This window comes from Bacillus rossius, chromosome 7 (assembly GCF_032445375.1).
Source record: "Bacillus rossius redtenbacheri isolate Brsri chromosome 7, Brsri_v3, whole genome shotgun sequence".
In the NCBI taxonomy this organism is placed as follows: Eukaryota; Metazoa; Arthropoda; class Insecta; order Phasmatodea; family Bacillidae; genus Bacillus; species Bacillus rossius.
The window spans coordinates 52,934,240-52,957,221 of NC_086335.1; the positions used below are offsets into that span (position 1 = coordinate 52,934,240).

Here is a 22,982-nt window from a genome sequence, read left to right on the forward strand (position 1 = left end):
TATTTTAATATTTTAAAAACTATTTTATACCAAAAAAAAACCTGTTTTATATTTTTTAGTAACTGTGACAAAATTTAATAGCTAAAAACATTTTTTTTTCATTAGCAGATTATATGGGTACTTTGGAGTTATCGCCCTAAATTGTGTAATGGATATCTCTCACAAAAATGGTTTAAACTGATTATCAATTGACACATTAAAATTAATCCTTGTGTGGCACTATCGGATCAAGTATTCTCCATGAAACATACACAACGTTTGAAAGGGTGAGAAGAAATTATTTGTTTTCTTTAAAAAAATTTCACATTATTTAGTGTAATGCCTGAAACTGATAGAAGTTACCTGCAATTTTCCTTTGAAAACATTGGGATTCAAAAATTTGTTTACATTTAAAATTAATAAAAGATTTAAACATTTCCTATATCTACTTATATTCCCAAAAGTCACAGTTAATCTATTAGTTTATGGCATGTTTAGAAAAATAATGAAAAGTGCATGTTAGTTTAAAACTGCAACATTCTCTCTCCAATAATATAAATTTATTGATTCTAGCATGACATCTATCATATGGAAAAAGCACTTTCTCCTAATACTTGTCATCAGAGTTGGCTTCTGTTAACATAAATATGTATTCAAGGATTCTTCCCATTCAGCACATGCTGTGCAAGCTTATGATATTGATCGTGATTAAAGTTTGTGATATTGATCTCGATTCAAGCATGTTCTGCAGCTTTGGGCCAATCACATCCTATGTACATACAGGCCAAATAGACGAAAGGAAGGCTGTGATTGGTCCACAGCTGCAGCCAATCGGGAAACACTACTCTCAGGCGAGAATATTAAAGGTGGAAGAACTTGTAATAACCTCATTAGGTAACTCTACCTTGATGATGGCGACTGAAATGTCGACCGAAACGTCGGTGATATATTCGCCTTAGACACGGCTACAATACAGAAACTAAGCTACTTCAACACTTACAATTCTTTGCATTAAGTGCATGTGAATGATGGATAAATTGGAGTGTTAGTTTCACAATTTTAAACTTTCATCCTTTTTTTTCCTTTCAAAGAGTGATTTAATCTGTACGTTTTATTTTAGTAACTGTTCAGAAAATTAAACAAGTAAATGAGTTATCAAATGAATCATCTATTCACATTCAGGTCAACTCATCACGTAGGAAGTATTCATTGTCATATTTTTTTTATTTACACATCAAATTAAAATAAGCTCGTGCCCATATAAAAACATGATTGTAGAGATTCAATCATTGCAACACTTTTTTTTTCCAGTTAAAATAAAGTTAATAGGCTGCTACCGACTAGTGATCAAGTGATATGAGGTAAGAACAAGAGACAAAAGTTCATAAATCCAATAATAATCTGTGTTTATCACTTTAAATGAGTGAGGTTTTGTTACAGAATAATTTAACAAATTTTTAATTAAATTATTTCAGAAGAGCATTTTTAACTAGTCTGTAGTGATTCGCAGAAGGTTTAAGTGGGTTGTAAATAAAACAATAATATATATTTTCAGTGCAGTTGTTTTTGTATTTTTCATTTTTCAATGTACATAGCTGGATTTTTATATAATTTAAAGTTACAATATTTTGTTTTATTGATACATACATTTGAGTAGTGTAGGAAAAAAAATAAACAGCAGTGAATTTGACAATTGTCATAATCATATGGAATTAAATATAAATTTAACCATTTTAAAGATAATCTACTTTGGTGGAATGTCTATATAAATACACAAAACAATTATGAAAGTAATCCCCTTGTATCCCAACAAAGTTTAAACAACATTTCAACATACATTAAATGAAGGACAAAGTAGTATTGCTTCATCACTATTCGCATTCAGAACAAAATGCCAACTGCACTTTAAGTCATTTCTATGTCTTTGGAAACATCATCGCTTAGATCTATCGACCCTGTCACGTCGACATTTTTCGACATCGAGTCGACATCATTTCTATGCTAAAGATCACACATGGACAATCCGATGCCTGTGCGTCGTCAACCAACCCACACTACTGACAAAGTGGACGAACGATACAGATACTGTACATATCATAACAATATAAAAAATAATTAACTAGCGCTACAATAAAAGTTACACTTATTCACAAACATATCACATACTTTCAGTCAGTAGTCGAAGAGAAGATTATTTCATTTTTGGACAAAACTAGCGAAATACTTTTAAATTAGAAGACGTAACAACTATTTGGTATGAGAATTTCACGTGAGGAACACATCTTAAATGTACTCATACATACTCACACTCATAGCTTAGGAATAGTATACACAGGTGCTTAAGAGTCCTTGCTGATTAGGCAAGCAACAAACCTTTTTTTTCTTCATGATTTGATATTCCGAACAGTATTAGAAAATTATAGGAGATAGTTTATGGAAGTGGCGTACGTAACATTTACCTAAAGAGGAATTTTAATTAATAATTTATATAGTTGAATGTAATTAATATTTAAATAAGTTTCACAATCGTGTGCTGAAATGAAGGTAGGTATGTATTTTCCCGGAGTATTATAATTCATGTTTGATCAAATTTAAGTAGAGAAAGTAAGGGGGTTCTGGCCCATCGATCCCTTCCCTTTTCGTACGCCAATGGTTTGTAGACCTAATCATCAAGGAGTGCGTCCCAAGTGCAAAGATTCTCGAGGCGGAGAGTGGATGCGAAGTGCCCACCCAGAATTACCAGGGGCACTGCCTTCTGTGGGTCCCGGGGCTCGCCCCTGCGCGCACCGGACGCTCTACCATCGAGCGCGTGGACAATATGGGCATCCGCTAAGTCGCGTGCCGGTTGGTGCCCCTTTTTTTTCCCTTCGGGGGCCTGCTACCATCCGGGCACATGGACAGAATCGGGTCGCCGGTCTCCACACGCTGGTTGGTGACCAGGGGCACACGGGGACTCGCCGCGGGGGTTATCAGTGTCTTTGGCGAGCCGCGCGGAACACCTCGTCCGAAAGTCAAGTCGTCCTCCCGGTTCGGGGAGGAAGGGACCCTGAGGATGCGAGGACTTCCTGCGCGGCGCTCCAAAAAGACGGACACAGTCCCCCCAAAAAATTGAGTAGGAGCAGGCAGCGCGCGTCAGGCTTACCGAGCGAGCGGCGGTGGAAAAAAAATTATTTGGGTGAAAACACAAAGCCAAAGAGTGTGGGCAGGGTTTTAGGACGACGAGTGCTTTGACCGCATCTTGAGCAGCGCGTTGGTGAGGTGCATCATCTCGAGGTTGAGCTGGCTGAGCGCGTTCTCCAGTCGCTCCACCGAGTCCAGCACCTCGACCCTCTGCGTGTGCGGGTTGTACCGGACCTCGTAGGGCCGCTTCATCCCCGCTGACACCCACTTCCTGCAAACCAGAGTCCGCCGTGTTCGTAACACTTGTTGGTTCCAAGGGAAACATTTAGATGAAGCTTCAAATATGAAAGTCCCTTTGAGCCATAGTCACAAGTATCACAGTCACATAGCACAGTGTGTGCTGAATGTAAATCATGGGTAATTAAATCCCATGGACCATACCTTAAAAGCGAGCATTGTTTTACTTCTACAAAGAAGAGGAAATTGTGAAATGAGAACGATATTAGACTGTGTTTAATGGCCACAGCTGAACATGACCAGAATGTTCACAAAACTCAAAGCAGACTGTAAAATAAATATGCGAATTATGAACACGCAGAGAATATTAATAGTCACTAATTAAGTTTCGTGCTGAATTGCAGAGGATTCAGTATTTTATATATTCTTAATAAGCAAACATTAAATTTATTTCTGCATTTTAAAGCTCGTAAACTAAGTAGTCAAAAAATAATCCAACATTGACTAATATTATAACCCTATTGTGAAAAAAATGTTGCTGAAACACCTGATATCTATCCATAGATTTTACTTGGTTCCTTTTCTGTGCACATAATACCACTCCATAAGTCTCTATAGTTCGATGGTGAGACTAATATAGGTATATAACATTCCAACTAAAATTAATGCTTTGAATCTATTTCAGATAAGTATAAACATATGACGGGGGACACAGCAGGAGCTGATGCCACCTGGTAATAAACTCCCTTGGTCCTCACTTTCCTCTTTGCTCTCACATCAGTTGAGGAATGGACAGTATGAGGTTAATACTGGTCGAGCACCGAGGTAAAGGATTTCTCGAATCATGTCAGGCTGCTAACATTACACAATGCCGATGACGAGCAGAGTCGATGCTCGCACGGTGTCCTTACCTGAACTTCTCCTTGGCGTCCTCGAAGCTCTCGGCCACGTAGTAGATGGGCTGGTACTCCTGGTCCTGGTAGGGCTGCACCGCCGTGGAGGCCGGCTCGAAGGGCCTGAGCTCCGGCTTGTCGGAGATGGCGTGCAGCAGCTCGCCGTAGCTGGACAGCAGGCCGGCGCCGTAGGCCTTCACCTCCCCGTGCTCCTTGCACAGGCCAAACTCCACAGTGAACCAGTACACCTGCAACATCCACGTGATCGTCCATGTATGTGATCGTCGTCGGCAATCACGGGATTCTCTATCCATCACTCTCCGCCCTCATTAAGTCCCAAACAGCACAAACGTTTCAGACGTATTTATGTGAACCACTGCGCCTACAATATCCCACATGTTAGATGTCAGCAACCACGAGATTCCTCACCACTCTTAACCCTCAGTAATAGTGTGGTGGCTTAGAGCCAATATTAGGCAGAATCGTGACCTGCTGGATTAAAGCGTCAGATTTTGTACAGCTCATATATACACTTGGTACTATCAAACTATGTGGTGGTGCCCGATTTTTGGGTCCGTCATCTTGAAATACGACGTCATTTTGGTTTTATCCCAAATTTTTCGTCACTCGTTAAAAAACTGCTGAATATCGCCCTAACTGTCGGGTTTTTGGCAAAACATGTAGGCATATGTTTTATTAACAATTCAATTTGCTACAATTTGAGCCCAAGAACGTCTTTCTAGGTTGAATATTTGGCGACAAATAAATTTTTTAACTTTAATTTAGTTTTAAAATTTTTGTCATTCGTCCAAAAATAGCTGTATAGCACCCAAACTTTTGGGTTTATGGCAAAACGTGTAAGCATGTGTTTTATTACCAATTACATTTGCTGCAATATGAGTCCACTACCATCTTTTTAGGTTGAATAGTTTGTGAGAAACAAATTTTCAAACTTTTATTTCATTGTCAGTATTTTTTTTTTTTTTACTTGCACCGAAAAATAACACCAACAGTTCATGGTAATAACAACTTTTTAATTTTGATTAAATATTCAAAATTGATGTGTTTAATTGCTTATAATATTTAAAATTTCCAATCCTTTCTTAAAATTTTGCGCTTAACATTTTGTAAGATACAAGTTTCTAGTAAAAATGTCTAATATGTAATCTTTTTGGAAAGGTCTTTTAAGAAACTTTATTTGTTTGTATCAGATTTTTGATAAAAGGAAAAAATGAGAAACATAATGGCTTGGAACAAGTGTATTATTTGCCATAATGAAGGTGGAGACTTGTGGTGTCCATGTCATATATTGCCCGAAGAAGCAAGGAAAAGGTATGACGACTTTTTACAACTTGTAGCGGATTTTGAAGAACTCGAGTGTTCGCCATATGAGTTTATAGAATGTGGTAATACCAATACTTTATTGGAAAACAGTGCCAAGTGGCACAAACAGTGCAGACTAATGTTTTCTCAGTCAAAACTCGACCGAACAAAAGAGCGACTGAAAAAAAACGTAGGCGTAAACATGAGTTGAATGATCATGGCCGAAAGTTCACACGTCAGTCAACGATGCTGCCATCGTCACAAAGGAAAAATGACGAAACGTGCATATTCTGTATGAAAGGTGTTCTTCATAATTGTTCAACGTTAACTCTTGACAGGAGTGTGAGAAACATGGCTTGCGAATTACAAGATACAGAACTATTATCACGAATCACTGGTGGAGATTTGATATCCATAGAAGCAAAGTATCACAATAAATGTTTAACATATTTCAAAAATCGCCACAGAAGTATGGAGAAAAGAATAAACTCTGTGTCGTCTGATAACAGTTATATTGACACAATGGCAGAATCCCGGGTGTTTGTGGAGCTTGTCCTTCATTTAGAATCATCTGTGGAAGAAGGCAATTACATTTTCAAACTCTCTGATTTACATATTTTATATGAAAATCGGCTAAGGGTTATGGGCTTTCCGAAGAAAGTCAACAAATCAAGACTCAAGAAAAAGCTACTTGAACACTTTCTTGGTGACTGTCAAGAGCAATCTGATGGTAAATACGTACTTCTGGTTTTCAATGAAGGTCTCCAGAAACTACTGAAAGATGCTATGCTTTCACACGATTTTGACCAAGAAGCCCTATCGATGGCTCGGGTTTCCAAATTACTGCGAACAGAAATTTCTAATGCAGTCATTCCTAAATTCGTAGGTTCTTTTGTGCCAAACTGTCAAGAGCACTCAATGCCAGCAAACTTAAACATTTTTTGTATCGATGCTTCTATATGAGCCAAATATAAAAGAAGAGAGTATTAAAGTTAGTAAAGCATGCCTTACCATATGTCAGTTGATAGTGTTCAATAGCAAGGTTAGGACACCAGCATCTACACAACATATGCGACACACAAAGTCTAAAGAACCTCCTCTGCAATTATATTTAGGCCTTTATGTCCATGCTCACACAAGAAACAAGGCACTGGTAACACAACTTTATGAATTTGGGATTAGTGGCAGCTACGACCGGGTGTTAGAAGTTCAGGACTTGCTCACAACATCTGCCTGCCAACGTTACAAGGATGATGATTTAGTGTGTCCCACTCAACTCCGTAAGTAAATATTTACAGTAGGTGCTCTGGACAATATTGACCATAACCCTTCTTCAACATCTTCTATAGGGTCTTTTCATGGAACCATCATAAGTATGTTTCAGTTTTCAAGTGTTATGAACCCTGGCATACCAAGACCTAAGATTATTGTTCCAGTTGCTGAATGCCACACGAAGCCAACACTACCCGATAGCTACCATATTGTTCCAGCTGTGGTTTGCCATACAGGAAGCCTAAAAGTACCAGACATGCCCATGCCGAATATGGAAGAACAGTGTGAAAAGGCTATGAAAAAGGAACTACAGTGGATCAAAAATAGTATTCCCATCCTCCAGAAAGTAAAGACAGAAACTGATGATGAAGTGGCCTGGGATGCTTATCAAGCATCTCGTCAAACTGAGGCTAATGTTATACCTGGTATAACATCCCTTTTACCTTTGTTCGAAGAAAAAGCTGCAAGCATAACCATGGTAAAACACGGCATGGATATTGTTAGAGCTATTACCGAAAGCTGCAATCCGAGCCAGGTTCCAGTCATTGCCGTCGATCAACCACTATTCGCCTTAGCTAAGTATGTTCAGTGGCGTTGGCCAGAAATGTATGGAGAAGATAAGTATGTTGTAATGATGGGTGGGCTTCATATTGAGATGGCTATGTGGAGTATGGTTGGTGATCTGCTGCAGGATTCTGGATGGATAGAATTTCTTACTGAAGCCAAATTTGCATCATCCGGAATGACCAATTCTTTCTTAACGACATCGCATCTTACTAGAACAAGACACGCACATCAAGTAACAGCTCTTTTCTTGGCAGTGCTTCAGGACAAAGCATTCAAATCTTTACCTGGACCACATGATGACGAGGCTTTTGTACAGTGGAAGAAAGACATGATTGGAAGAAACCCTACATTTGAGTTCTGGAATCTGATTTTGGAACTAGAACTCAAAGTTTTGATGTTTGTACGTTCACACCATCAGAGAAACTTCCCTCTTTATGTTGAAGTTATGGAACAATTAGTCCCTTGGTTTTTCATTTTATATCACATAAATTATGCCCGTTGGCTTCCCATTCACATTAGAGATATGAAGTATATTCCAGATGTCATCAAAGATCAGTTTCATAGCTGTTGGTCTTTTCCGAAGACCAGCAGGGCATTTTCAAGCATGCCTTTGGACCAGGCACACGAACAAAATAACAAGATGGTCAAAGTTGCAGGTGGTGCAGTTGGCCTGATGGAGAATCGAGATGCTTTTAGAAGGTGGATGGTTTCGGGTCCTGAAATGTCACATATTTTGAATGAATTTGAAGACATCACAGAAGAGTCCAACACCGATGATAAAAATCATGAACAGGGCTTTTCTACACAAAAGACAGTCAAAGTTCAAGTCAACAATTTAGTTGAATGTATCACATCAAAAATCAACCCCTTCCTTGAATGTGACGAACTAATCAACATTTACGACTGTGTCGGAAAGGAAATGGTAAGCGAGCTACGCACAATGCTGTATACTGCAACAAACCAATATTCAGCATATGTAAAAGATGTTATCATCGATAGGATAGTTTCAATAAACAGACCACTTAAAAAGAATCATGTAACACTCTTTCAGCAACCTGGACGTAGTGCACAACGAAATAGATGTGATCTGAGCACTGACTTGAAAAGTGACTATGGACTTTTCGCTCAACTGTTTGTAGAATGCCAAGTGCGTCAAAGTGATCTTTCCGAGTTCTTTTCTCACGAAAACCACTCATGGCCTCCATCTATAAGTAAACATGGAAATTTGAGACTTACAAGCGATAAGTCAGATTTGCTGTCTTGCCTTCCTCCTAGCAAAAATCTTGAACCACCTAAGTTTGATGTCAAAATATTTTATGGACCTTGCATTTTAAATGCACTTCCTAGATATGAGGCAAATACTTTTGGAGACTATTGTGATATCGTATTCTTACCATGGATCCATAATCAACTTAATGACTGTTCCAGAATAGATGTTGTATGGGACACTTACAAAAAAGACAGTCAGTATTAGACATTTTTATTAGAAACTTGTATCTTACAAAATGTTTAGCGCAAAATTTTAAGAAAGTATTGAAAATTTTAAATATTATAAGCAATTAAACACATCAATTTTGAATATTTAATCAAAATTAAAAAGTTGTTAGTACCATGAACTGTTGGTGTTATTTTTCGGTGCAAGTAAAAAAACTGACAATGAAATAAAAGTTTGAAAATTTGTTACTCACAAACTATTCAACCTACAAAAATGGTAGTGGACTCATATTGCAGCAAATTTAATTGTTAATAAAAACATATGCTTACACATTTTGCCATAAACCCAACAGTTTGGGTGCTATACAGCTATTTTTGGACGAATGACAAAAATTTTAAAACTAAATTAAAGTTAAACAATTTATTTGTCGCCAAATATTCAACCTACATAGACGTTCTTGGGCTCAAATTGTATCAAATTGAATTGTTAATAATACATATGCCTACATGTTTTGCCAAAAACCCGACAGTTAGGGCGATATTCAGCAGTTTTTTAACGAGTGACGAAAAATTTGGGATAAAACCAAAATGGCGTCGTATTTCAAGATGGCGGACCCAAAAATCGGGCACCACCACATAGTTTGGTAGTACCAAGTGTATATATGAGCTGTACAAAATCTGACGCTTTAATCCAGCAGGTCACGATTATTCCGCTAAGCCAAACAGCACAAACGTTTCAGACATATTTATGTGAATCAGTACGCCTGCAATATCCCATGTGCTCGATGTCAACAACTATGGTATTCTCTGTCACTCTTAGCATTACAATTTTTCGTATAGTTAACGTGACATTTATGAAGTGTATCCAGAAGATCTTGTGCGACATGGGGTGAACGAGGAGGGATAAAAACTGAAAGGCGCCATAATTGTTTTGACAATTCTCATGCTATAATCATTTTTTAACATATGTAAATTTTGCTTTCATTAAGGCAGAGATTTTTCAGGTACCATAACACAGTATCTCTTGACAAAATTATTAGAATGTAGTAGTTCCCCAAAAATTTCATTCGATTTTAAACACAGATAAATTCACAAGGGAAACTAAGTGTAGCAACCAGTTACTTCAGGCATTCCAGTCAAATATATTCTTTGCTTTGACACAGCAACTTACGGCCAACCATTTTACGAGGACATAGATTGATGAATTTATTGTTTGAAATGTTTGCGTGCATCAACTGAGCTTTTAAAATCCTGAATTAACAATATCAGCTCTTTTTTTTTATTTTAAGAAGACGAGGAACTTTTTTAATTTCCATGAATATGTCGATCCCAAAGGCAGATTGAAAACCAGGATTTTTTTTTTCACTTTTAAATTTGGGCCTACCTCTCTGAAAACCTATTTAAAGTCCCTCTAAGTTAAAAATCCTGGCATTATTTTAAGTATAGGTGGGGAAATATCTTCCAAGTCTATTTATCTTTATCTCAGCCATCCCGTAAATTGAGCTAGTTAACATTTTCACCCACAGTTGATCGATCACAGACATACGAGCGTGCTCGGTGCCAGAACATGCTGATATGCTTACAGTTGACAGTTTCTCGATCTCGTCGTCAGAAGCTCCCAGAGAAGCCAGGCCGATCTCCTGGGAGAACTGGGCGAAGCTGGGGTCAGCGAGGAGTGGCATGTGTCCAAGAAGTTCGTGGATGCAATCCCTGCAAACAAAAAAAAATTGAATTAGAAATGGACACCCTTGAAGTACAATTCATATCGTGACCATACACTTCAAATTAACGCCACAACACACACACAACTACCCAGTATCAGGAAGTGATCGATTTTATGAAGGTTAATTTAGAAATAGGTAACAAACTGAAGAGTTTGAGTGAGTTCCTTAACAATTATTTATCCAAGCAGGCAACCAAGGAGAAGGAGAGGATTTGAAGAAAATCGGGGAAGTAAGCTACTGAAGCGATTACTTCACATGCTGTCAGCTGTCAACAGCTTGAACTAAGAGTCGTTAGTGAGGAACACTTATAGATTAAGGAGAAATATCATATTCTCGTAACGAAACCAGGTGTTCGAAAAAACAGGTCTTGGTAAAACACCAAAATTTACGACAGAGACATATGCCGCTTGCAAGAAGCAACTTCTGTAAAGACACAGGTGGCGCAACTTTGCGGCTAAAGGCACATATGGAGTGTAATCGAGCAGTATTTCGAACTATGGTCAGCTGTTAAAAGCCAACGCATTAACGAAATTTGTTCTGGTGCACGACGACTGCAATGAAGTGAAGTTTTTACGAACTCTTCGCTGGGCTGAATTGGGTGATTTTTTTTTTGATAGTGGAACATCAACAGGCGAGAAAGAAATTAACACAGGATTGAAAGCACAGGAATAATTTTCGTTTGCGACACATCATGGACCCTTCCTCTTAAACTTAAAAAAAAAATTGTTTCCTCTCCCCTCGTTCCTTGTTTCGTCGTCGTCCCGACTGCCGGGGCAAGGGAGACTGCCGACTAACGACGTTAGCTCGGGGGAGCTTGCTCGCTAATCGAGCCGCGTCAGGGGGTTCGACGGGGCAGGGGCTGGCATATTGCCTGTTATGACGGCGCTAACTAACTTAGCCCGGGCTGTGTGATGGGCGCCGGTCAGGCGAGGCCACGCCGACGAGGCGGCGAGGCGATCGCCACGCGCACACGACAACCTTTTCTTCCACAAGATTCCTTTGGAAACAAGCAGTAACGGATCCAGAGGGGGGGCTAAGGGGCTCAAGCCCCCTCCAAAAGCATCTGGGTCCACTATTGTTTTAGTGTTTGCCTTGATAAAGCCTAGCCTCAGCTGGGTCAAGCCCCTCCCAAACCAAAATCTTGGATCCGCCACTGGAAACAAGTTGCCAAGAAAGATAATGTAACTTTGTGCGACACATGGGCTATGGTTATTTTTGCATTATGAAATACGTTCTTCGAGATAAAACTGATTATTATCAAGCATAACTTGTTCAAACAATAAAAAAATGATAATCGAATATTCAACAATTTGACTTCATTTTATTATAACAAGCCTATTATTTGCGCGGTTAATACTGAAAGATGTTCAGGGAACGATTTAACTATGACTATTGGAGGTACTGGGACAACACAAAGCATAAAAGCCCAGGTAAGAATCCAAACCAAGTATATTACTACGGACACTATTTTGTAGTGATACATACTTCATTGGAATATGTTGAACTCAACAATTGGTTACATGTATTCTCAACATGTTCCGATCGGGATTATTTCTCATTCAAACTAAACAGGTTTTGCAAGTATTTCAGAACTATATGCCTACCTATGATTGCTTGTAATTAGCTAAAAAAAAAAAAAAAGATGGCCAAACGTGAGTCGTGCACCTGCAAAAATATCATCATCTAAATAGTTACCTATATGGACTGATTTGCTTTGTGTAAGTGAATGGCAGAACAGAATAATTGTGTGGCGTGATAACTTTTATTGGGGTCAATGCTGGAGTTATTTCTGATTCCAGCCTGGGTCCATGAGAATGCGAGTATAAAGTTATCGCCGTTTGGTTGCATTGTGGTTGTGTTACTGCCTGTACTCTTGGAAATGAGATTCTGCTCCGAAGAGTGTGGTTTCCGTGTCCCAGGGGACAGGTAAATTAAGAAAGAGGATTAAGCTCTTCAGCCTCCTGAAGGCTCCTACCGGATTACATTCCGTTATGGAAAGGATGAAGTGGGAGAGGGGTAAAGGTATGAACATAAATACGTAGGAATCGAAGGACATCAGTTTTTAATTTGCCGTCGATTCGACAGTAGCTCCTAAGATCAGGTACAGTCTCCTCCGTGAAAATTATAGCGCTCTTATAACCTATACATATAAGTGCATATGCATATAAGTTCTTATTCAAGGTTTACTTTTTTTGTCTTTAGACACTTTTATTTTTTTAAAATTACTAGGCATTCATTCTATGATAAAGAGGTACCTAATTTTTTTTTAATGCTTTTTTAAATTGGATGTCAACACTGAGTTAATAGAAATTTCAGTTTAGTCTTTTCTATAATATTATTACAGTAATTTTTTTGAACCACTAGGGTTTAAAAGAGTAATTCTGATGCGAGCAATTACTTTTGTATAAACGACATCCATTGAAAAAACTCATTATATATTCAATAAATTTTTCGAAGATTATGAGACAACTGTTAGAATTATGCAGCTCTAAAACCTAAGAGTGATGTTTAAATGTAAATAAAAATATATATGATGTGTTAAAAAAAATTTCTTTGGACCTTGAAAAAAGGGAATATTGGATCCCTTTTAAACAATTGGTACGAGAAATAGACGTTTAATGAATTATTAAATGAATAACTTATGGCTTAACGTCTGTTCCACCTCGGGTTCGTAAGAGACGGCGATAAGTTATGAGAAGAGAATGGAACAGTGGCGGAATTCATAGGTGGGGGAAACGGAAAAAAACCCCAAGAAAACCAACCGGCTCATGGCAACGTCCGTCAGGGTCCCACATTTGGGAGGAAAAAAATTCCGGGCTTGACCTCGCCGAGAATAGATTCCGTGTCGCCTTGATGGGAAGCTCAGTGTATTTTCTATAACTAATTCTTGACAAAATTGACATAAAATTGTAATTTTAAACTTCTCTGTCTACGTGACTTCCGGTACTCGAAACCCTGATCCCTTCGCATCGAAAGCCGGCGGTCAGCACCACTGAACTAGCATTGCAAAAAAAAGAAAAAAAAAGGAAATAACGGTTCCAGTACTTCAACAGATTTTTTTTCCTCTACATCATATTTGCTAGCTGTAGTCTTGTCTCAAAACTGACAGTTCACAAAAAGTATGCTGCACCAAGTTGCATCGAACGTGTATCTAGCTCAAAACTGAGCTTGGGTGATTCAACTTCTTTCATTGGGGGGGGGGGGGGGGAGGAGGGTCTGCGGTGCCAATGCTATAATATAATTAAACATTAGATTAAGTTCATACTAACACGATGCAATTGTATCTTATATAGAGCATTAATTTATGGTTATTAAGTACAATTTACAAATTAAGTTTTCAGGAAGATAGTTTTGTGATTCAGAACTTTGAGTCTTAGCCAACAGTAAAGCAAATGTACCGATTTTTTTCCCCTTGAGAATCGTATTCATTATTTGCAGAGGTAGAATTAATATTCTCTAGCGCAATATTGTGTGAGAATAAGTTACATATTTGCTCGTGTTTAAATGCGAAAGGAAGTGGGGCATCTGCACCTCTGGATTCGCCATTGACTCAGTTCCCCCAAAACACCGCACGTGGTCTGTCCGCAACCAGTGTTGAAGGAACCACAGGCACTAACAGGGTGGTGGCACTCGAGGACCCCCCCAGATCCGGGAGACAAAGCTACACCACGTGACCTGGACCATCGTGCATGCGTGTGTGGGTGTGTGCGGTACTCACGGCTCGGGCGTGTGGTAGGGCGATGAGGTGTGGCGCACGTACTGCGTGCTCTGGAACACTCTGAAGGCGAGGCTCGCCAGGAAGTCCCTGGCGGTGAGGAGTCCGGCCGCCGGGCGCAGCGTGAAGCCGGTGTGCTCTGCGCGGGCACGCGAAACAAAGAGCTCGGTCACAACCCTTTCTAGGCTCCTCCCGCGTCATCACTTGGGCTTTACTGCACTTACCTCCAAGGCATAATACACTGTCACCACTTGCTAAACCTCTTACCTTGAAGGCACAACAACCACATTTTTTCATGAGATCAGTTTGAACTTCACTTATATAACTCAACTATGTTATAATCCAAAATATCTGAGTTTTTGACGTATCGTAGATATTTGTGTTGTATGCCACCAGAAGAACTGTCAAACGGTGATTAAGTTTCTGGTTAAAAGTGTATTTTGCCCAAAAGTGGACACAGTGTCTTATGCCTCCGAGGTACAGAAATTTTTAATTTGTTAACCTATGCGCCAGATATCGGACATATGTTCATAACTAGAATACAATACAATTTAATAAAAAGTAATGAAATGTTTAAAACCAAATAAACTAATAGAGTTAGTACAGAAAAAAATTATCAAATTTATAGGTATTAACAGCAAAAACCATTCACTCTTATGAATTTGGGCGAAACAACCAGTGTGTATTAGTAGATATGACACTAGTTAAAGAAATGCTAACACCAGAATGTTCGCTTGTAACGTGTTGAACTAAGAAACAGGAACCAGTTAGGGACAGAGTGACACAAGGCACAGTAGAACCACTCACTCCTCATGAAGTTGGACATGTCCTCGAGCTGCGGGATGCAGTCCGGCCGGAAGATGCCCTCCTTCTGGAGCAGCGTGAACACGCGCTGGTACTCAACGCATGCGTGCTTGGGGCACAGCTCCAACACAGTGTTGAACACGGCCGACCAGGTGGACACCTCGCTCTCCGTGTAGTCGATGCGCGGGATGGGGTCTCCGCTGAGAAAAACAAACAACGTGGCACCGTTTAGACTCGCCCGATCATCTGCCTCCCACCACTCCACAATTTAGACTGGCCAGATCACCTGCCTTCCACCACTACACAATTTAGACTGGTCAGATTACTCCGCTCTAGGAAACATGTTAGAATGTTGCAGTAGGCCGTTTAAGTTTTCTCGGAGTACTTTTGTTTCCCCTGACCTTCAATTCAGTTGCTTCTCCACTTCACCATTTCTACAATGACCTCGGTTTCAACTAGATACATGTCTAAATTTATCTATTTAATATATATTATATATATTTCTCTGTAGTATTAAAAATATTGAAATTATTTCTTGGAAATGAAAATAAAACTCGTGGGCGATTCAGTGCGTAACCCTGGGGGAAAAATGGCAAAAAAAAAAAAAAAATGTAGAACCACCAGAAATGAAATCTCTCAATTGCAGTGTACAATCGTTTCTGAATTTTGCTGACTCTTGAACACGGCTATTAATAATTCGTATGCCAGCATTGCGGTTCGCTGGCGTGGACCAAAGAGGACTACGTCCGAAACGGGCGAACACCCGCTACTTGCTAGAGAAGGAGAGCACTCACTACTTGTAGGAGAAGGAGAGCACTCACTACTTGTAGGAGAAGGAGAGCACTCACTACTTGTAGGAGAAGGAGAGCACTCACTACTTGTAAGAGAAGGCGAGCACTCACTACTTGTAAGAGAAGGAGAGCACTCACTACTTGTAGGAGAAGGCGATGCTGGCGATCTCCTTGCGCCGCTGGCGGTACACCTTGTCGGCGAAGCCCGGGTGGTTCATGTCGAGCTCGGGCTCGTACTTGGTCATGAGGTGGTTGCAGTTGTCGAGCTCGGAGGCGTGGCGCGGGAACCAGGGGTCCTTCACGCTCACGCTGTCCTGCTCCGCGAGCAAGGTGATCCCCCCCAGCGCGGCGCTCTGGCGCAGGGACTTGACCAGCAGCAGCAGGGCGCGGCGGGGCATGTCCACCTTCACCATGGCGTCCAGCTGCGAGCCCGCCTGCTTGGACGGCCGCGTCTCCAGGTGCGTCACGGCGCCCCTGAAGTTCTGCCGCCACACACACACACACAGCTCTTTATAATAACTACACGATATCATCTACGTTCCATTTTGACACAATTTCACACAAGAAAGCTTTTGCGTAGAGTGCTACTGGTCTCTAGGAAATATATATATTTTTTTCTTTTTAATATTTTAAAAAGATTATTAACGTGATACGAATGAATATGATTAAACAATGAAGTTTCCAACGTAATTTCCAAGGACTCACCTCGATGGTCTTCAACATCCTCGCCAAGGAGCCGACTCCCTCGCGCATGCGCAGAACGAGCACCGCCTTCTGGACGGACTCCTCGGCCTCAGGGCTCTCGGCAGCCGCGTTCGCCAGGATCACCTCCTCCTCCGTCATCCCCGCGTCTGCAACAGCGAGGCGGCGCCCTCCCCGTCAGAACCCGACTGTCGCTTGGACAAGGAAAACCTTAAAATTTGACAAAGCTATATTCTGGCTGCAGGCACGGCGGCTAAAACAGAATGGATAAGTTGTTTCTGGTCGAGGCAAAAGAATGGTTCATACCATTCTAAATATTGGCATATGGCACAACTGAGGCCAATCGTCCAGATGCCAGCAAACCATCGGTTGACATCTGGACGAACAAACAAAGTAGTGCTCCTGGTATACCCAAACGGGTTCAGTTCCAGGAGGAGGAGGTGGTGAGGCTCAGCCGGGCTTCGGCCCGAAACAACTTGTCGGTTGGGTTGCGCAGGTTCGAACCTACGCCAAGCTGAGAGAACTGTGAATGGTCCTAATGCCCGACGCGGCTACTGGAAGGAGCGATGTCCTCTCCCAGTCGGAAGACTCAACTTCTCCCGCTGCACGCCATCGAATTCCGGGGCATGTTCAAGAAGTTTGGCACGCACCAAACGAACAACAATGACCAAGGTGAACCCTATGTAGACCAAGTACCTGGACCAAAGTTCGAAAACGCAAAAGACCAGATGACCGAAAATATGTCAAATCGCAGATCTCCAACCACCGAATGAGAGATTCGCCGGAACCGATCAGAAAATTTGTTTGATCAGACACAAATGATCACAAAATGTTACGTTAGGTGTCAGTCTTCACAAAAGGGTTTAACAGTATCACATTAACATTACAGATTATGCTTTTAGAAGCAAATTTTCTATAGGAAAATTTATGATTTTACTAAGCTGAAGAAAATGAAAAGCAATTCTGTAGTTGAACACGATTTTTCAACGGCTATAAACATCAGCTTTAATCTAAAATGTCTTAAACTTCAATATCGAAGGACGTTTATGGAAAACAACATAGCGAAAATGGAGATAAGTTACACATATTGTGCTTGCTTTGCTTAAGGTTTTACCAAGGACATCTTTAAGAGGTATCGGGTCAGAACAATCTAATTGCAGAAACATCTGTGTTCGAACAGCAGCTGTGTGTTAGTCAGTTTTAAATGCATATACATTTTTCGAATGTGTACAAAGAGAACGACATTTTAGAACATCGACGTATCTAGTGTCACATTCTCTTGCTATCTTTTTTTCACAGACTTCCAAAGTGAATCAGGCTGGAAGGGATCGTTGAGTGTCCCGGGTAACTTTGTTCAGAAAAGTGGATTCGGGGGACGCTTTGCGCACAAATCGAGTTGGTCGCCAGACAGATGGATCCAGATAGCGAATTATTTTTTTTCCTCGTCTTCTCTCATCCAAGCATTGTATTTACTTTACCTCGTTCGGTCTTCCAACCTTCCGAAAAGGACTTTTAAGGAATCTGGCCCAATTCTACGGCGTTGCTCAAATGTTACGTCACTGCAAATAATGATTAAAAAATTTCTGAATTTAATGACATAAAAAATTAATTCAACATTACGGTAACTGTCGTATTTTCATTATCACACGAACGTGCATGTGTGGCAAAATGTTTTAGGGGGGTACACAAGAAGCTCATATCACTGGAACTCACTTCCCACCTCGGAAAACCAAGCTCAGTTATCGGTGGGGAGAAACTCTGTTTATGGATTGTGGGGAAAACTGTATGGCTGTGGTTACTACCAGTTGGGTTCTCTCGTTCACTCCACCTGAGCTCCGTCACTGCTTTTTTACAAGGGCTTGTTTCATGTCCACGAATGTCTGTGAATCCTACAAGCTGTACTCGAGATTATAAATTTTTTTATGTCGTTTTATACCTCGCCATTTAGGCAGGGACAGTAGAATTTCACGAATGAATTTTCACAAACGACATGAACTCCAAGCACTTGAATATTCGAGCTGCTTCATCTATCCTCGAGCTACACAGTACCTACTACTTTCAGGGCCATGAGCCGAAAACAGACCCTCAACTGATGAAGTACCATACTTTGTACTGGTAGACAGTTTACAAACAGAAAATATTGTCCCGAGTATGCTATAGCGTGTTTAGTCTAGCACAGAGGTCTATGACACTGAAAAAAAAAAATTCCTACACTTTATAATTTTTTTTTCTATAATGTTCATGAATATGTACCGTATTATTTTAACCTTCACAATCGCATGGAAAATGTGCCGTAAAATTTTTATCATGTCCTGGACATTTCTCCGCTTAACTTGGCGCTCCATAATCCCTTATTTTTGTTTTTTATGCGGACTAGCGATATCACCCTTACTATATTAAGTAATTAAGTGATACAGGATTTTCAAAGTCACGATAAAATAAAGTCATCTCTAGTATAGTTATTGAGAAGAAGGTTAAATGCATGGGAAATGTACTATATTTGAATTGTAAGTTTCCCATATGTTAGATGCTTCCATTTCCTACCCAAAAATGTCTTACACTGAACGCATAGGATGCGATTACCGTAAGGTGTAAATTTTCGAATTAAAAATCCGCGCAGTGCAATTAAGGTGGGCGCAGCGCACAATGGTAGTGCGCCCCCCCCCCCCCCCCCAAAGTCGACACACTCGCAACTCACCCTCTCTAATTGCGCGAAGTGTCTCTCAAAGAACAGCGGTGGGCGGTAATTCTCCTTTCGACAGCGGAGGAGCGAGAAAATGCGGCTAAAAGGTGACGTGGGTGGAAAGGGTCGAGAAAGGCGGGGGTCGCCACTTCTGAACTAGAAGAGGGAAGCATTCTCAGCGAGAGAGCCTTTTACATCCACTCCTCGATTGATCTTCGAAAATTACTTGAAAAAAAAACGAAGAAAAAAGACTGCGAACTTTCCCTTCATAATACGATTTGATTTCTTACATTGCCGCATTTCAGCACGCTAGTCTCACTATTACTAATAAAATATTTTTTTTTGGTAAATATGTTTAGTGGCGTCATGTACATAAACAATTTTGCCTTGTTACTTCGTGTGTTTTAAAGCATGCATGTTAATAAACCATCTATGAAAAAAAAATGGCTTTAGTTAGTTTGGTTCATGCCTGAGTAAAGAATTAAATTAATAACTGAATGTTGAGTAAAAATAAGTAATAACCACAGTCATTTATCCTTGGATGATTAAATAAAACAGACACGTCCTTAACATCTACATTTCTCGAGGCTACCTTGCGGGTGGTGGTAAGAAAGTCGGACTTACCGTATGGGTATATTGCTGAGCTAAAAGTTGGTCAGAAAAGAACATATAAAGCGTAACATGCGAATGCGCTTTCAAGACGAAACTGATTCGTTGAACAACATTAGCAAAAATTCGACTGAAATTGATTAAATTAAGTACACCGAAATAATAATGAAGAATATTATAATGAAGATGACGATAAAAGAAACTACAAAGTTAAAACATTTTCACCTTAAATATACAAAGAACTCTAGTTACAAATTATCCAGGGTTCTTCATAAATTTACGGCTATCTTCGTAAATTGATGGACACTGACTTCATTTACTTTGAACATGAGTCAAAAGAATATCCTTGGAATTTTAACAAAACCTTCACCAACTGTGGAAGTCTACAGTAAGAACACTCTTATTTTGTCCACGCGTGTGTTTGACTTTGTTTAGAACGAAACGTACAACTCGGAAGTCGAAAACACGAACAACTCTTCGTTTATCCGATTTGAATTATTCTTCGTTGAAAAGTCCGTAAATATATACTGTGATATATAAATCCAGTGTCCTGATATTTGTTTCCAGTGAACTCTTCACCAAGTCAACCGATTTCGATGAAAATTGGCATTTATGTGTAATTTTTTTCCAACTTGAGAGATAGGATAGTTTTTATTTCAATTAATGGTATTAATAATTTATAATTAATAATAAATAATAAATAACCGATCGCCATGGGTAAACAAAAAAATCATAGATCATAAACATACAAACAGTAATTGTGTGACATTTCTCTACGTCCAACACACTGTCATAAATATAGCGCTATCCAGTTTGCTTTAACTCGCAGACAATTAAAGCTCCGTGTGTTCAGCCCGGGCAACGCCGGGTACTGCAGCTAGTATACTGTAATATCCAACAGCGTACTTATACGCAGAGGGTACGTCTTCCAAAAATCCCCAAAGGATGGCTGATAGTTGAAGCAGCCTGCTGATGGGTCGACAGCTGAGTGGGAGGGAAACACTGACCTTCATCGGACTCTTCGTGGCCGTTGGTCAGCTGTTCGTCCCCGGCCAACACGTCGTCGTCCACGTCGGAACCGGAGTGGTCGTCGACCTCGTCCGTCGCTTGGGCGTCGTCGTGGCCGTTCACGGTCACCGTGCGAGAGTCTGTTCCGACAGCAACAACACGCGTGCAGGACACACCGAAGCCATTCCGCTAGCGGCAGTGAACTACGACTACGTGACACAGCATCATGCATGCGCAGCAGGAGAGGTGTTCCGTCCGGTCGTCGCGAAACGTTTCTGACGCGGAAAGGGCAGGGATGCACTATGCCTAGAGACCTGAATAATTCGCGGATTCATTTCGTGTTATGCTGAATTTCAAATAATTACACCTTAGAGCTGCTTCTGCCATTGGTCCACTGTTAATCTGGAGGACTGGGGGGCCAATTAGAGACCCTCACTCATAGACGTGTCGAATCGCCGGCCACCCGGTCGAGACGACTCACAAGTCAGCAGCCAATGGACAGTTGGCATTTTCCCGAGTGTGTAGTGGATATTGGAGTCTATCCTGAAGGTTATTGAACCCGCGAATTTTTCCGGTCTCTAACTATGCCATATACATTGCTGTGCTCGTTTTCGTTCTCCTCTTTGTGCGATAATTCGTCCCCCACCCCGTCCCTCCAAAAAAATAGAACCGAGAGAGAGGTGAACGAAAGAATAAGGCAAAGGGGGTGCGCATGCGAATGTTTCGGAAAATCGATATAAGTATCCTATACAGTCAGCTGTAAGTGCCTTGAATTTTAAATGTTCTACCAGCGCGCTCGCGTTCCTCCTTGTTCATTCAGCAGCGTTACACATTTATAAACATAAATAATTTTAATATTCCAAATTATATTTACTCCACAAGAATTTTTTTGTAAAATTTCTGATTGATCATTCAAAGCTACTGCTGGAGGTAAACCGGTGGTTTTTAAATCTGAACTTAACGATTGTCCATTAGGTTTTAAATACATTTCGTGATAGAGCAGAATCCATATCGAGTATGTTAACGCAACTAGGCAAATTTCGTGAATTTTCCGCCTTGAGAAGCGTTTATGTTCACTCGGCCCAAAAGCTAACTTTTTAAACAGTTAAGAAAAAAATCGCTTAGCAGAAAATGTCGTAATGTGTTTCTTTAAGTGGAAGAAAAATACTTAAGTGTGACTCTCACGTCTTTATAAATGTTTTTTCACCAGTCTTTTTGAGGTGCAGATAATTCTAACCAAATGTACGCTTTTTCTCAAGACCCTGTGTAGCCTTTTTTTTTAGTATTGCTTTAAAAGACTATGTGTTGTAATGGTTTTAAATTATGCTATAAATTTATTTATACATTCTGAAACGCATATAGGGTGGTTACAGTAAAATATGTCAGATTAAGCATTTTCTATATTATAATTTTAAGGCAATTTTAAAAAATTAGGATACTTTGCATTCTTATGTCTAGAGACTTGATAATTCCCTTTATTGACGTCAAATTTTAATGAAATATGCTGAAATAGTTCTAACAAAACAATTATTTAAAATCCCTAGTGGAATCAACACATTAATGCTAAACGAACACCGGAAATATGCTAGTGACTCAACATTTAATATGAAACAGATGCACCTATTTCAAACAACATTAAGTTGCTAAAGCTATCTTGTTATTTTAAAACATGAACGGGAGATAAATACTGACAGGGAAGATAGCGTAGAAAATCAGATGTATTTTCAACTAAATGCAAGATATTGCCGTGCTTGTCCACTAACGTAGAGCGGAGGTATCATGCATTTTAAAAGACCACGAAAATACAAATTTTTACCTGTAAAAACTTCTTCCTGTGGCGTGACCTTGACCTCCAAAACAGGTGCGGGCAGATTCTCGGGTACCTTATCTTCAACTGCCACATCTGTGCCACACACGACATAAACCACACATGCTGCATGCCACAACTACCACATCAACTACAACACAAGTACAATAACAAAAGCTCTACAGCTTATTGGCACATAAACATGCTAAGAGGGAAATGCGCTGGGGTAGAACACAAAATAAAATTTTGGTTACTTACTTGCAAAACGCTCCTTGATTTGAGTAAAAAAATGTTAATATTTCATGACATTTGGC

General features: G+C 40.0%; 1 protein-coding gene across 1 annotated transcript in view; it reads right to left on the bottom strand.

Moving 5' to 3' along the window:
- Positions 1 to 1,525: 1,525 nt before the first annotated feature.
- LOC134534028 (tyrosine 3-monooxygenase) overlaps positions 1,526 to 22,982 on the bottom strand; it is a 51,666-nt gene continuing 30,209 nt past the window's right edge. Inside the window, exons 3-11 of the mRNA XM_063371971.1 lie at positions 22,678 to 22,764; positions 20,861 to 21,001; positions 16,565 to 16,710; positions 15,998 to 16,341; positions 15,072 to 15,268; positions 14,268 to 14,403; positions 10,409 to 10,535; positions 4,248 to 4,477; positions 1,526 to 3,370 (exon numbers count right to left, since the gene is read on the bottom strand). Of these exons, the coding sequence (XP_063228041.1) occupies positions 3,190 to 3,370; positions 4,248 to 4,477; positions 10,409 to 10,535; positions 14,268 to 14,403; positions 15,072 to 15,268; positions 15,998 to 16,341; positions 16,565 to 16,710; positions 20,861 to 21,001; positions 22,678 to 22,764 (1,589 nt within the window). The 3' untranslated portion in view covers positions 1,526 to 3,189. The remainder of the gene's footprint in view (positions 3,371 to 4,247; positions 4,478 to 10,408; positions 10,536 to 14,267; positions 14,404 to 15,071; positions 15,269 to 15,997; positions 16,342 to 16,564; positions 16,711 to 20,860; positions 21,002 to 22,677; positions 22,765 to 22,982) is intronic.